Source organism: Acanthaster planci, linkage group LG01 (assembly GCF_054643075.1).
Source record: "Acanthaster planci isolate LZ-2023a linkage group LG01, COTS_SCS, whole genome shotgun sequence".
Lineage (NCBI taxonomy): Eukaryota > Metazoa > Echinodermata > Asteroidea > Valvatida > Acanthasteridae > Acanthaster > Acanthaster planci.
Genome location: NC_141777.1, coordinates 14,158,262 through 14,170,477, shown reverse-complemented (window position 1 = coordinate 14,170,477; position 12,216 = coordinate 14,158,262). Strand labels below are relative to the sequence as shown.

Here is a 12,216-nt window from a genome sequence, read left to right as displayed (position 1 = left end):
TATTATTTTGTACTTTCGTGTCATTTAAGATCCCTCTTTCACGGGGTAACATAAAGTTGAAGAATGCTGAAATATTGGGGAATAAGCATTTGAAAAGAGACCAACTTCAAATGCGACTTTCTCGAAACCTAGTTTTTACTCTCCAGAGAGACTTTTGTCTCTTCTCGAAAACGGTGACAACGAGCAATACAAATTCCACAGCTTTTATTGCCTGTAGCTTTCAAAGCTTTCTGCGGGAGTAGTGTTGACTTTGGATCATCTAGAAGTATGAAAAGCTACCTTGGCTTTGGGAATTGTCCAACATCAATAACCTACTTCAGCCTGGTTTTCGAATGGTGGGTCAATTAAGCAGGCCAGTGATTGCTGGCTGCCATTCTTGAGACCCTAGAGACTTGCCCCAACTCCCTTTGAGTCGTCAGTATTCATCAGACGGTTTTTGAGAGATTTTGCTGGATTGATGAAGGCAGAACCCAACCACTTTTGCATTACATGCAACATGACTCCTTATTGAAAGTTCAAAAACAAAGAGTGCGCACCTCAGTTTGTACCTAAAAGGTGTCTCAGGAATACATCTCGTGAGTTTGGGTTTAGGTTAGTCTGCTGTCTTTGGACAGCTCAAGTGTGGACTGCACGTAGGCTGAAGGTGTGACTTCTGTTTCTGGCTGAAGTGCTGGCAGATGCATTCCATTGATCCATTCATATTTCAGTGAAAATGTACTTGATAGCGTCAGTTGTGTGGAAAAAATTGTTATAACATGTATGAAAAATGTAAAAATATTATGTATTAAAATAGTGCTAGGAAGCACAATGGAAACTGCTCAAGACTTCTTGACATCTGCTGTTATGTTTTGGCTAAACTGCTAGTGAAATTTCAAACTTGTATGGAGGGTCCTATATTTCTAGTATACCATTTCTAAAATGTTGGCTGATCTGCAGACGTGCCTCTCCTTTTTCAAATTAATGGAGTGACTTAAGTCTTCTAGTTTGAGCTGGAATCCTTTCCAAGCTCAAGGATGAAGTTTGAATGTGAAGCTTAACACAAAGTCACCATTTGCAAAATGGCCAAGCAGATGCAAAAGTTGGTGAAGTCAAGAGATCCGGAATGAAGATATTAAGATTTACCTCAATATTGAAGTCCATATTGCAAAGTATTTTGTTGAATTATGTGACAGGTGGCAAAATGAATGATATTTTGACAAAATTCAAAAGTAGCAAGACACGACAAATCAGAGAAAAGGTGTAATAGGGAAGCATATTCAGCAGACAAGAAACTAAAAGTTGACAAATTGTCAATGAAGCATTTAGAGTAGACAAGCTGAACGATAGACAAAAATTGTCGGCAGAAATTGAAGAATCAAGGCACAATTGATCAATTACCGTCCTAGGTTTGATAGGCTCCTTTTAAATTAGAAATGATGTATTAAATACAAATTCCCTCTGTTTCTTTAACAGAAAAATGTCGAGTGTGAATTCGATTTTAATGAAAATCAGAATCCGTGTCCCCCCAACAAATTCAAATCAACAAAACAAAGTTGCCTATGATTTCCTTGTTGATCGTCTTTATATGAACGCCACCAGTCTACAAGGCTAGGAGCCATTAATTTGCAGAAACACAAAATTGAGGAAACTCGAATTGCAAAATAACAATGAGGTAGGAAAAGAATGAGCTGACGCCAGACCCCGCTGTCCGCCCCCCCCCCATGTTTTATCAATAATCGTAGCGCACAGATGGCGACTGGTGGCGCTATTCATAATGGCGGCCTCCAGTGTGGCAAAATTTCCTTCGTTCCTGAGATCCAAACTTTCGACGAAAGTGTGCATTGTTATCTTCATACTGGCCATAATTTTCTCACAGATCAGATTAGTGATATGCACAGTTACCTGCGAAACCTTACCTTTGCCCCGGACTTACGTAGTGTACCGCCTTGGACCTGGGGAAGTTATTGAGATTGACGGCAAGTTGATTGACAAAGCGTGGACTGAAGTTTCACCCAGTGAGCCATTTGTTGGTAGGCTGCTTGTGTTGGGGATTTCTGTCACAAACTTTGTTATTAGAAGAGATGTTGTATTCAAACATATCACATGCTACGTTTGCATGCTTGGATTTGGGAAGAGCTCCATACACGGACGTGGACATCACTTGACACTAGTATAGTAATATAGTAGGGCCTACAAGTCCAAGTAACTTGGACTCGACGAATCGCCTCTTTTTGTGGTTGGGTGATTGTAGAGTCCAAGTACCTTCCATAGGCTTTCCAATTTCAATATTATTCATTCATTTCACTAAAAATAGCTCATACCCCAAGTCAAAATCCTCAGAATTCATTCCCCAAATAACAGTCCTGAAACCTGGAAACTGTCCAATGCGCCCACTTTCATGACTTGGGGATTCAGTGGGAATCAAAGATTACAATAATGGTGAGGTTTTCTCATGGAGGATGAAAAGAGAACTTTTCTGTTGAAATCAGAAACATTCGTCAGCCTAGCTGAGCTCAAACAGTTGAGGCACACATCACAACTTGGAGACTGTCCTCGTACATATTTTCTGAGAATTCCCTTTATTCAAGGACGAAATCAGTCCCCAGAAAGAATGCCAGCATTCAGAGTGCAGTCTGAAATTCCTGTGACAGTGTGAGGGATAGTGTAGTGCACAATGTGACACAGCTGTGTATCTGGGTGCTGCATACCAACTGACACAAAGAGTGACTTGAGCATAGGAGGGTCAGTAATGCTGGGTCAGTAATCTTCATACGTGGATCCTGGCATTTGTACAGTAAATACTGACCAATGTGTGCCACTCAGGACAGCTTTACCCTTTTCCAGTTTCTGAAAATTTAACATCATGACAGGATTAGATGACAGTAAGAGTAAATGAAAAACAGAGGTGAAAGAAAATTGTTAAGGAGAGATTATTTCATGTTCATGTCATTGTTTCTTTTTGAATTGCTGATCTGATCCAACAAGGATGGAATTTTTGTGTGAGAGCTTTTTAATTTTTCCTATTATCACTTTTGGGATCTTTCAGACATTCAAGGAAGAGACTTTCCCAGACCTCGCTTTGAGACCTGGGCCAAGCTACGCTATGATGACACCTATCTTTACATTGGCGGCTATCTGCAAGAGACGGATGTCTTTGCAAACCAAACTCAGCATGATTCTGTTGGTGAGTAATTCCTCAAAGCCATCTCTAGAATGCACATCCCCTCCCATTTGGTTGGAATTTGTCAGCAGAGTGGGAAACGTGATCTCAGGGTTGGGATTTGGTTAGAATTTAAAAAAAGCCTAATTATGACTGCCTTTTAGTTTCAAAAGGCTCCAAAGCACTCTTCTCTGACATTTGAACGGGCTCGTACATGTATCAACACACACATAGACTAACACACAGTTAAAAAAAACAGGCTGTTTAGATTTGATGTGGTAACTGCATATAGATGAAATACGTGTACTTCAATGGCTGCAGATGACCAACATTATCAATCTTCTCTTCAACAACGTGCCTTCAAAAGTCACAGGTTCTCTTTGAATCCACCACTGTCATATTATTCAAGTATATGTACATTGTAGCTTTAAAAAAAGTACTGCAGGAGTTCATTTTATTTTTGTGGAACATTTCTCATTCAAAAGAATGAAAAGAAAGGATCGCTTGTTGTTGAACTGTGAGATATCTGATCATCTACCATGAAATGGACACAGTAACACACCACTGGCAAGTTCGATCAAGGACCATTTGTTAACTAATGGTTGGTTGGTGACGTACCTAGCACTTGTGCAGTGAAGTTGAAGTAACCATTGTCAGGTCATTAGGCCCAAGGGGAAAAAAGGTGGCCGCAGGAAGGGCAAAATAGCAAAAATAAAAGTGAAAATTGTCATGTACTTGTGACACACTGTTTTTTTGGCATTTTTCTCATAACTGGTCCTCTCTACACTTTGCTATTAAAAATGATTTATTGCAATCAACGATGCGACCAACCTCAATAGGCTGATAGTGAATAGTAGACTAGACTAGACCACCCATCGTCGACTAGCGTACATTCAATCAGAGTTATTCAAACAACATGTATGGTTAATTATGGTCCGTGATTGAACTTGTGCCATGCTTGTGCTATCATTGTTCATCTGCAGCGGCCCCCACCTATTGGAAATAAGCATTGTTGTTTATGACTGTTGTACAAAGCCATTATTCCCTAACAGTGGCTACTTACAATTTACAAAATCCAACACAGTGCTTTCTGCCATTACAGGGGGCCATCAGGAGTGTCCTGTAAAACGTAGCTGGCTTCATGTTCATGCACATTGCCAACATTCAGTTTTTATGTAACCTCCCTGCTGCATCCAAAAGAATTGAGCAAGGCCGTCAAATTGCAAAGGCAGCTTACTCTAAAAGCAGCACGAAATGGATTTGCTGAAATCACTGAAATGCCTCAGAAATTGTTGACTCGAGTGTTCGATGGATCATCTGGATGTCTGCTTACATGTATGTGCATTATGTGAAGAAATAAGACGAGCAAGTGTGAATGATCTTGTTTTGTACGGTTGGTTTTTGTCACTCATTGGTTAGAATGGTCTTGTTAAAAATTTGGAAATATGCAGTAAGTTCAGTAACTCATTTTGATTAATGTTCACCTTTTTCCATATTTTGCAGTTTTCAAAGACAATGATTTTGAGGTAGGTTGAATTTGGTTAATTTAAACTTAACTTGAACTTGAGTAAATTGTCATTTTAAAAGTGTTGGTTTTTGTCAGACTATCTGAACGCATTTTATTACAAATATGGGAGTATCAAGAATAATAATTCTTTTTGAGTAAATTTGCTTTTTTTTCATTTTCCTTTTCACCTTCAGGTGTTTACTGATCCAGATTGGAGTACACACTGGTAAATAAATCAATGTGTATTTTTATTTGAAGCAAATAATTGCTGATAATCTATAGATGGACACCAACCAACATTTTGAAATGTATTTCTGTCAGTAGTGCATGTATAATAGAGAATCCACAACATTCTTGGGTCTTGTAAGTGGCTTAAAAGTTTGAAGTGGCTTGAAGTGGTCCCCCTCTCCAGGCTATCCCTAAAGGAGAATTCGGGTACGATTCTCAATCAGCCAGTTCTGCCTTTGTAATGAAGTGATCACGCAGTTTAGGGAAACTACTATATGGAAATCCTTGCTATGAACTTGTCGCTCCTATTCACAGATTCCACCCAAGTTAGAATCAGTGGAGTCTAGTATTTATGGAAGATTCAGAAATGTGGAAATTAACTTCTTTGATCATTTTTTTCAACATGACCAGATGGAATTACTGCACAGGAAGTCCAGTGACATTACTCTCTCTAAAGCATGGATTCTTAACACTAATATAATCAGTTGATTTTGGGATAGCTGTAAATGATCCCTTCTGCCTTTAAGGCACAGTGTTCCGATTAGGATTATAAATGGAACCTGCATATATGATCATGACGGTCAGGCAGCCCCCTGATGTTGGCAAAGGCATTGTGCTTCTTTTTATGCAGAAAAACCAACATGGGCCACCTATTTGGAAATTTAGGATGGCATAGTGCTTCTGACTGTTACTAGGGGCATCTTCAGCAATCATTGCACTGTGATCATGCACTTTGATTGGTTTACAGAAAATTGGCAAACTGACAAGGACACACCCATCTCAATTGTGTGTCCTGACAGGTACAAAGAGTTTGAAATCAATGCCATTAACACCACATGGGACCTCATCTTGAACCAGGTAAACTTTGTATCTGTTCAAAAAGCTATAAAAAAATGAAAATTGTTGCCTATCAATCTACTTTCTGAAAGCATTAGGCTTTTAGAAAGGAATAGTAAGCCTGACCCCCCACTTAAGTTAATTTATACACATTTTTGTATTCTTCGGCAACTTTTCTTTGAACCACTACAGTTATGTATTGGAACCGCCGGATGGAATTAAAAAACTCACCCTGAGATCATTCAGATGGACTGTCAACTAAACAATAACACATATGCTTGGACAAATTGGGTGATTTTGTATTTGTGTGACTCATCACTTGGTTCAGTTTTCTTTCAGGTTAGTTAAAAGCACTGCTTCTTTCTCTGTGCCTTTTCAGCCATACATGAATGGTGGCTTCCCCAACAGCAGCTTTGAGATGCCAACCATGAAGAGCGCCATCTATGTTGATGGTCCTGTGAACAATCCACTCGTCAAGGGTAGGGCATTTAATGTAAAGTAGTAAAAAAGGAGATTGTTATCCACATTATCACTCAAACAAATCAACTCTTGCAACAGTTTACTGGTCGTAATGGCTTAGTAATATCAGTGTGCTTTTCCATGTTTCTTCCTCAGAATAGAAATAAAATCAAAGTCCAGTTTTTTTCTTATTTAAAAGGTCCTAGGCTAGGATAGGATTTCATGTGATTTGAGTCTTTGCTTGACAGTAAATGCAATCAGAAACACGTAATACGATGTAACCAAGGCCAAGAAAAAGTGGTTTATTTCAGTTCATCGAGTTAACGTGTTCTGTTCTCTTCACAACCAGATCAATGTTTTTTAGATTTTGTTAGTGGAATCCATAGTTTCCAGTATTGTCAGAATAATATCAGAAGCACTTGTTGGCACAAATTAAAAACTTGTTTTTCCTCACTGGGCTGTCATTTTTTGTCCAGATTGCTTGGCGCATTCCTGGAAATCAGATATTTAGGGATGATCTCCTTTGTTGTTTCAGATTCATACTGGACTGTTGAGCTAGCCTTGCCACTGAAAGACCTGGTATTAAATGACAGCATGGCTAGGGCACCACCTAAGAATGGGGACCAGTGGAGAATCAACTTCAGCAGGCGAGTTCTTATTTGCAATGTGGTCATATACTTCAGGGGGCTGAAATTCCTTTTGAAAGGTGCTTGAGTTTTGGAATTTCGTTAGTGCAAGAGTTTTTGAAAGTGTTTTGCTCAGTGTCGAAGTCGTGTCAATCGCTGGTCCACGACAAGTCATCCATTGTTTAGTCACAAGTCACAAGCTATTCAAATGAAAGGTGACAAAGACATTCCTTTGTCACTGCCCACCTCATGTCTTGTGAATAGACTTGTGATGGTCATGACTGTAGCCCTGAGTTTCCAACAACTCTTTGTTATCAAGGGAAGGGGGGACTACCTTTTCTTTTCCCCTGACCATATCTAATCATTTCGTAGCCACTGGGATGTTTCACATTCACAAAGAACTTTACTGTTTTCTTTCAAAATGCTGCATTTGAAATTGAAATTTGTTAAAATGTAAATGGCACTCAAGCAGAGCCAACTTGTGAAATGTTATCAACATGGCCTTATTCCCAGTTTAACCCCTTCACGGTGGGATTATTTTGATCGTGCCTGCTGGGCTGTGGTATGCCCTGAATGGAGGGCTTTGTCCAGCAGCAGGACCCATTGAAGCAGCAGCTGCGTGGTGAATAGACTGTATGCGTGGTATGCACTGATCCTCACACAATGGTGCGGTAGTAGCAGTCCTCCAGAGTGAAGGGTTAATAAAATTGGGTCAAATAGTAATGTATGATGTTAGACATCAGTTAGAATAAAGCAGTGACAGGGTGGTCAAGATTCTGGAAATGGTTATAGCATTTGTGTGCAGATTTGGTTGATTGTACTGCTTTGTGCAAACATTACACCTTTGCCATTTTTCTCTTCACAGGGTGGAGTGGCATGTGAGAAATGTCAATGGACATTATGAAAAGGTCAGTTAGATTCTAATGTCCGTACAACTTGAGTTTACCTGAGGGCTTCTGTATAATGTCCCATCTTGAATGTTTCCGAGGCAACTTTTGTCTTATGTGCTCTTGTTGTACTGTTGACTAGTTACAAAGCACGGTCTGCCATATCTGCACTGAGCTCCTTAGTCATGCATGCATGTAATTATATTACCACTTCGTGATTTTCTTGTGTGTGTTTCAACTGAACTGTGTATCATTTCTAGACAAAAGAGCTTGCGTTTAATTTCATACTTATGGTATGCATGATTTTACTCTTCTGTCTTCTCCCACGACTTTCCCGTCACACACCTTTTGATTTACAGTGTTATTTTTCTTGTTTGTCTGGTACTGAGAGTTCTTGGTTTGCGTTACCATGTACATTGTAGGTGCCTGGTTTACCTGAGGATAATTGGGTGTGGTCGCCACAGCATGTCATCAACATGCATCTTCCTGAAAGGTGAGAGTATTGTGTTTTGTTCCGTGGTTATCATGTAAACCACAGAAACAGTGACTATGCTAAGGTTTAAATGGTTTGCAGAAGGGATAAAGAAAATTGAGCAAAAACTGATTCAAACTTGCTTTTCTGGAATGCAGTGTTGGTCTATCTGCTTTGAGGGAACAAAAAATAGCACTGAAATGAAATGCAATGAAATGAAATATCGCACAAAATGAAATTTCATGTAAGGATATGTATAATGTACCTATATATTTCAGATGGGGAATCATTCAGTTCAGCACGGGCAAAGTCAACAGCAGCAAGTTCATCCGTGATCCCAAATGGCCGATGTACAACAGTTTGGTGGAAGTTTACAATGCAGAAAAGGTAGGTATAAGTTTTCTTAGATTTCTCCAGCATAAAGCAATTTTTTTGTATAGCTGTATCTCAAGTAGTCTTTGTTTGCAAACCCTGCCATTTCCCTTTTGGATTTCTCTAACTCAGATGGTATGTAGTTCTTTCAAATTGGGACATTTGGAATGTTTTTAAACATTCTTTTTTCTACAAATCTTTTTTCTCTGTGTATTTTGGAGACAAGGCAAGAATTGTGTAGTGAACAGTATAGAGGTTGTGCACGGCAGTCATTTTTCAGGTAAGAGCTTTTGTTCAACAGGGATACAAATGAGTAAGACCTTTTCTGCTATCCTTCCAAAACAAAAGCAGTTACTGGAAAGACGACTGCCATGCACAACCTCTATTCATTTTAGCAAGGCTTCCAAGGTAGACACAAGAAGGCCAAAACAAGGCATCCATCATTTATATTTTTGCAGGCCGGCTTTTGGTTAAGTTGGAATTGTCTTTGCAAAAAACAAGTTCTTCTATGAGGCTTACGAATGCATCAACGATATTTATTATGCCAAACATAAACAATGTAACTTGGATCATCAAAAGCAGCTTAATACTGCAAGTAGAAATCATGTCTCCATGAGGCACTTGGTGATGCACAATATTTTGAGTCACTTGATCTCCCCCCCCCCCATTTAACTACTTGCTGCCCGGGGGCAGTTATCAATGTAGATGATGCTGGTCTGGGATAATTATCATTTTTTTCTGTTTCAAAATTCTTTAAAATTCCTATCTTCATTTACATACACGTGAAGGACTGTCTGGTGCCACTCTAGCCTGACTGACAAAATGTGCTGACGCCTGAGTATTTCAGCCAGGCCTGCAGCCTTGTAAAAAGAGCTCAGAGCTTGCAGTGTTATAAAACTTTCTTTTGTTCATGAACCTGGCTCAGTGCGCTGGTGACCTCTTTTCAATAGGGGCTAGATTAGCATGCAGCGGTGCTGTATGGCTCATCGCTGCGGTGATTGAGTGCTTTTATCCCCGGTGGTAATCTGCTCGCTCTAAATGCCCCAAACCGTGGTATGCTGTTTCAAAATAAGGCTGAATTTTCTCCACTTTTGAGAGTGAGAAAATGTTGGTAATGCCCAGCAGTCTGGTTTTTTGTTCCGAGAATGGTCTTTTGTTACAAGGCCCTGTTCCCTTTGTCCGAGTTTGGAGACCCCGGCCAACATATAAAGCATACGTGTCTGGATCCGGAATCCCTGGCAGGAAGTAGTTAACCTACTCAATTCATCCTTCCTCCACAGCCCTTCTCGATGATAATGATTTCATAATTTTGCAAATCATATATTTATACCGTTTCACCAACTCACCATAAGTAAAACTGTACCGGTTTTCCTGTCAGATCTTCAATGCCATCGCTGGCTATTACACCAGCAACCTGACCCAGTTGGAGCTCCCTAGCTACGTGACCGAGGGCCTGTGCGCCGGTAAACCAGAAATCACTGTCATCCACAACTACCGCTTCAACGCCACAGTCAAGCCACTGGATCCCTCCTTACCTATGGGGCATGTCAGAGATGACAGATACATATGGTTTTCATAACCCGAAAAAGAACTAGCCAAGGAGGAGGTTGGAATCTGCCTCTTGTGCATTCTAGTGATGCCAGGAATATTGTTATTGCCCCCACTGGCGCTACCAAAGTAGCTGGTCTTGATTGCAAGTGACTTTAGCTGAGGAAAAGACAAGAAATCTGTTTCACAGAAATATAACACCAGCTGATGATACCAAAACCGTTCATAAAGCAGAGAATTGCATTCGAGATCCACAACATTTTAATTTAATCATTTGATGCAGTATGATTATAAACTCAACTTCCAGACATTGGCAATAGTGTAAATAATACTGTGAACACAGAAAACACCTTCATCTGGTGTTCTTCGAACAGGTGTACTTGCATCTTAGATGCTCCTTGAATTACATGTAGGTGCACTTTGGGAATCCTTCATATGGTTTAACTGTTAAAACAGGCATCAATGTATGCAGTTTCTCAAATTACTCAAGTTACTTAAATTTCTTACATATACTCCTCAGTCCACTGAATCTCCATGTTTCTTCCCAATTGTTAGACTTTTGAGCATCAAGCTGTCTGGGTGCTGGGCACTCCAATGAACAATTTTCCTCTAAACATTTTTCTTAAATAACAAGCACTCCAATGATTTGTGTTCTTTTGCACTTTCCTACACTGCGTTCTCAGAGATGCTTAATTTGTCTCTCCTAAACGTCATGACGTCATTCCAGCTATGATCAAATGTTGAGAAAGCATGGCATGCTCCCTTGGAAACTTTGGAACATTTTGGTTTTGAGGCTCTTGTAGGCAGTGGGTGTGGTCAAAAGGATGGTCATTAGTTACTGCTGGAGTTGAGCAACAGTTTTACTAGGTGCTTATTCTAGGGTCTCATCCTCAGAGATTTCCAGGTTGTCTAGATGCTGCTTTAACTCAGACTCAAGAATGCCACTGTGTGCACCTGTTAGGACCTTATGACAGAGTATCTTCACGAGTGTTTGTTCATATAAGGCCCTTAATAGGCCATCAGCTTATTCAAAGCACAGTGCACATCACTTGTGACCTGGCCTGCATGCAGGTCATATTTGAGCCACATACCCATTGGATCAACCTCTTTAGCTCAATCTTTGACAGTCGGTGTGGGGATGGACAGTTTTGTACTGAATGTTTGTAAGGTGTAAATGTATTAGCATCAGTCTTTCCTGTTGTAGTCATTCAAACGTGTCTGTTTGTTCACTACTGTTACACATAGGGCCTGTTTGTTTCGCATGGATCTGAATCTCAAACAGTGATCCCAAAACTGGGTTGCTTTGCCCATTAGGTAGCATCTGGTATCAGTGAACCAATGTCAGAGCACTGATCATGATTCGGATCCGCATGAAACAAACAGAGCCCATATACTGAAAGAACTTGTCAAGAGGGAGTCTTCTCTGCCATACAACCAGCTTAGGATTCTGTAGGTGCTCCTTGCATTAAAACGTTTGGCATAAAAGATACACGCTCTGGCTTTGAAAAGTGTACTTGTGAAGTTTTTTTCTCCTAACGGCTCTAGAATCCTTCGTCATCATTCGTCAGCCTATGGTTGGCATTTGGGGTTTGATAGTAATTTTTAATCTCAAGGCATTGAACCGGTGACCAGGTTACTGTCTAGTTACCTCTGGCCAATGAAGTTCTTGAAAAATAAAATAGACAAAGTTAGCAGAGTTTACTGCCGGAAGAGTTGTGTAATAGCAATTTGGTCAGCATTAGCTCAGACTTGCGGGGGGCAGAGCAATGCAACTTAGATGATGGACAGCCGTGAGTGATCTGAGATTTCACTTCTGTGTCTCAGTCTTGGAACTCCCATCTTTTGGCAAGCTGCTGGAGACGAGTTGCGGAAGTTTCAGTGTGCAGCTGCTTGGCCTCACGAAATATGAACCTCTTATATTCGATTTTCCTGCGGGGCTCAAAGTATTTGATGAGTGTGACTTTGCCTGACTCGTGTGTTGAGCCCATTTCAGACAATGTTTCCAAAATACCCATGACTTCAGGGCCAGCACTTTACTCAAATTAGGATTTTGTTCATTTACTAAACTCAATAGATCATTACATACATCTTAAAAATGCAAAAAGAAAAGAAAATCCAGAAAAACTATATGAACATTTACT

General features: G+C 40.1%; 1 protein-coding gene across 2 annotated transcripts; it reads left to right on the top strand.

Annotated features, from left to right (window-relative positions):
* Positions 1 to 1,736: 1,736 nt before the first annotated feature.
* Positions 1,737 to 11,785, top strand: LOC110979498 (uncharacterized). 2 transcript variants are annotated; one of them, XM_022235342.2, is made up of 11 exons: positions 1,737 to 1,994; positions 3,026 to 3,163; positions 4,643 to 4,665; positions 4,841 to 4,872; positions 5,675 to 5,732; positions 6,091 to 6,190; positions 6,706 to 6,817; positions 7,662 to 7,704; positions 8,106 to 8,176; positions 8,434 to 8,542; positions 9,906 to 11,785. In XM_022235342.2, the coding sequence occupies exons 1-11, from the start codon at positions 1,754 to 1,756 to the stop codon at positions 10,104 to 10,106; spliced, it is 1,128 nt and encodes a 375-aa protein (XP_022091034.2). In that variant the 5' UTR covers positions 1,737 to 1,753; the 3' UTR covers positions 10,107 to 11,785. The 2 variants fall into 2 exon arrangements, with proteins under 2 accessions (XP_022091034.2, XP_022091032.2); XM_022235340.2 differs by having other exon boundaries at positions 1,737 to 2,009.
* The last annotated feature ends 431 nt before the right edge of the window (positions 11,786 to 12,216 follow it).

Bases quoted from the DNA above. Each gene is read 5' to 3' on its own strand.
- LOC110979498 (XM_022235340.2), top strand. From the start codon at position 1,754: ATGGCGGCCTCCAGTGTGGCAAAATTTCCTTCGTTCCTGAGATCCAAA. The intron at 2,010-3,025 runs GTAGGCTGCTTG...GGGATCTTTCAG, and splicing joins ACCCAGTGAGCCATTTGTTG to ACATTCAAGGAAGAGACTTT. The intron at 4,666-4,840 runs GTAGGTTGAATT...TTTCACCTTCAG, and splicing joins TCAAAGACAATGATTTTGAG to GTGTTTACTGATCCAGATTG.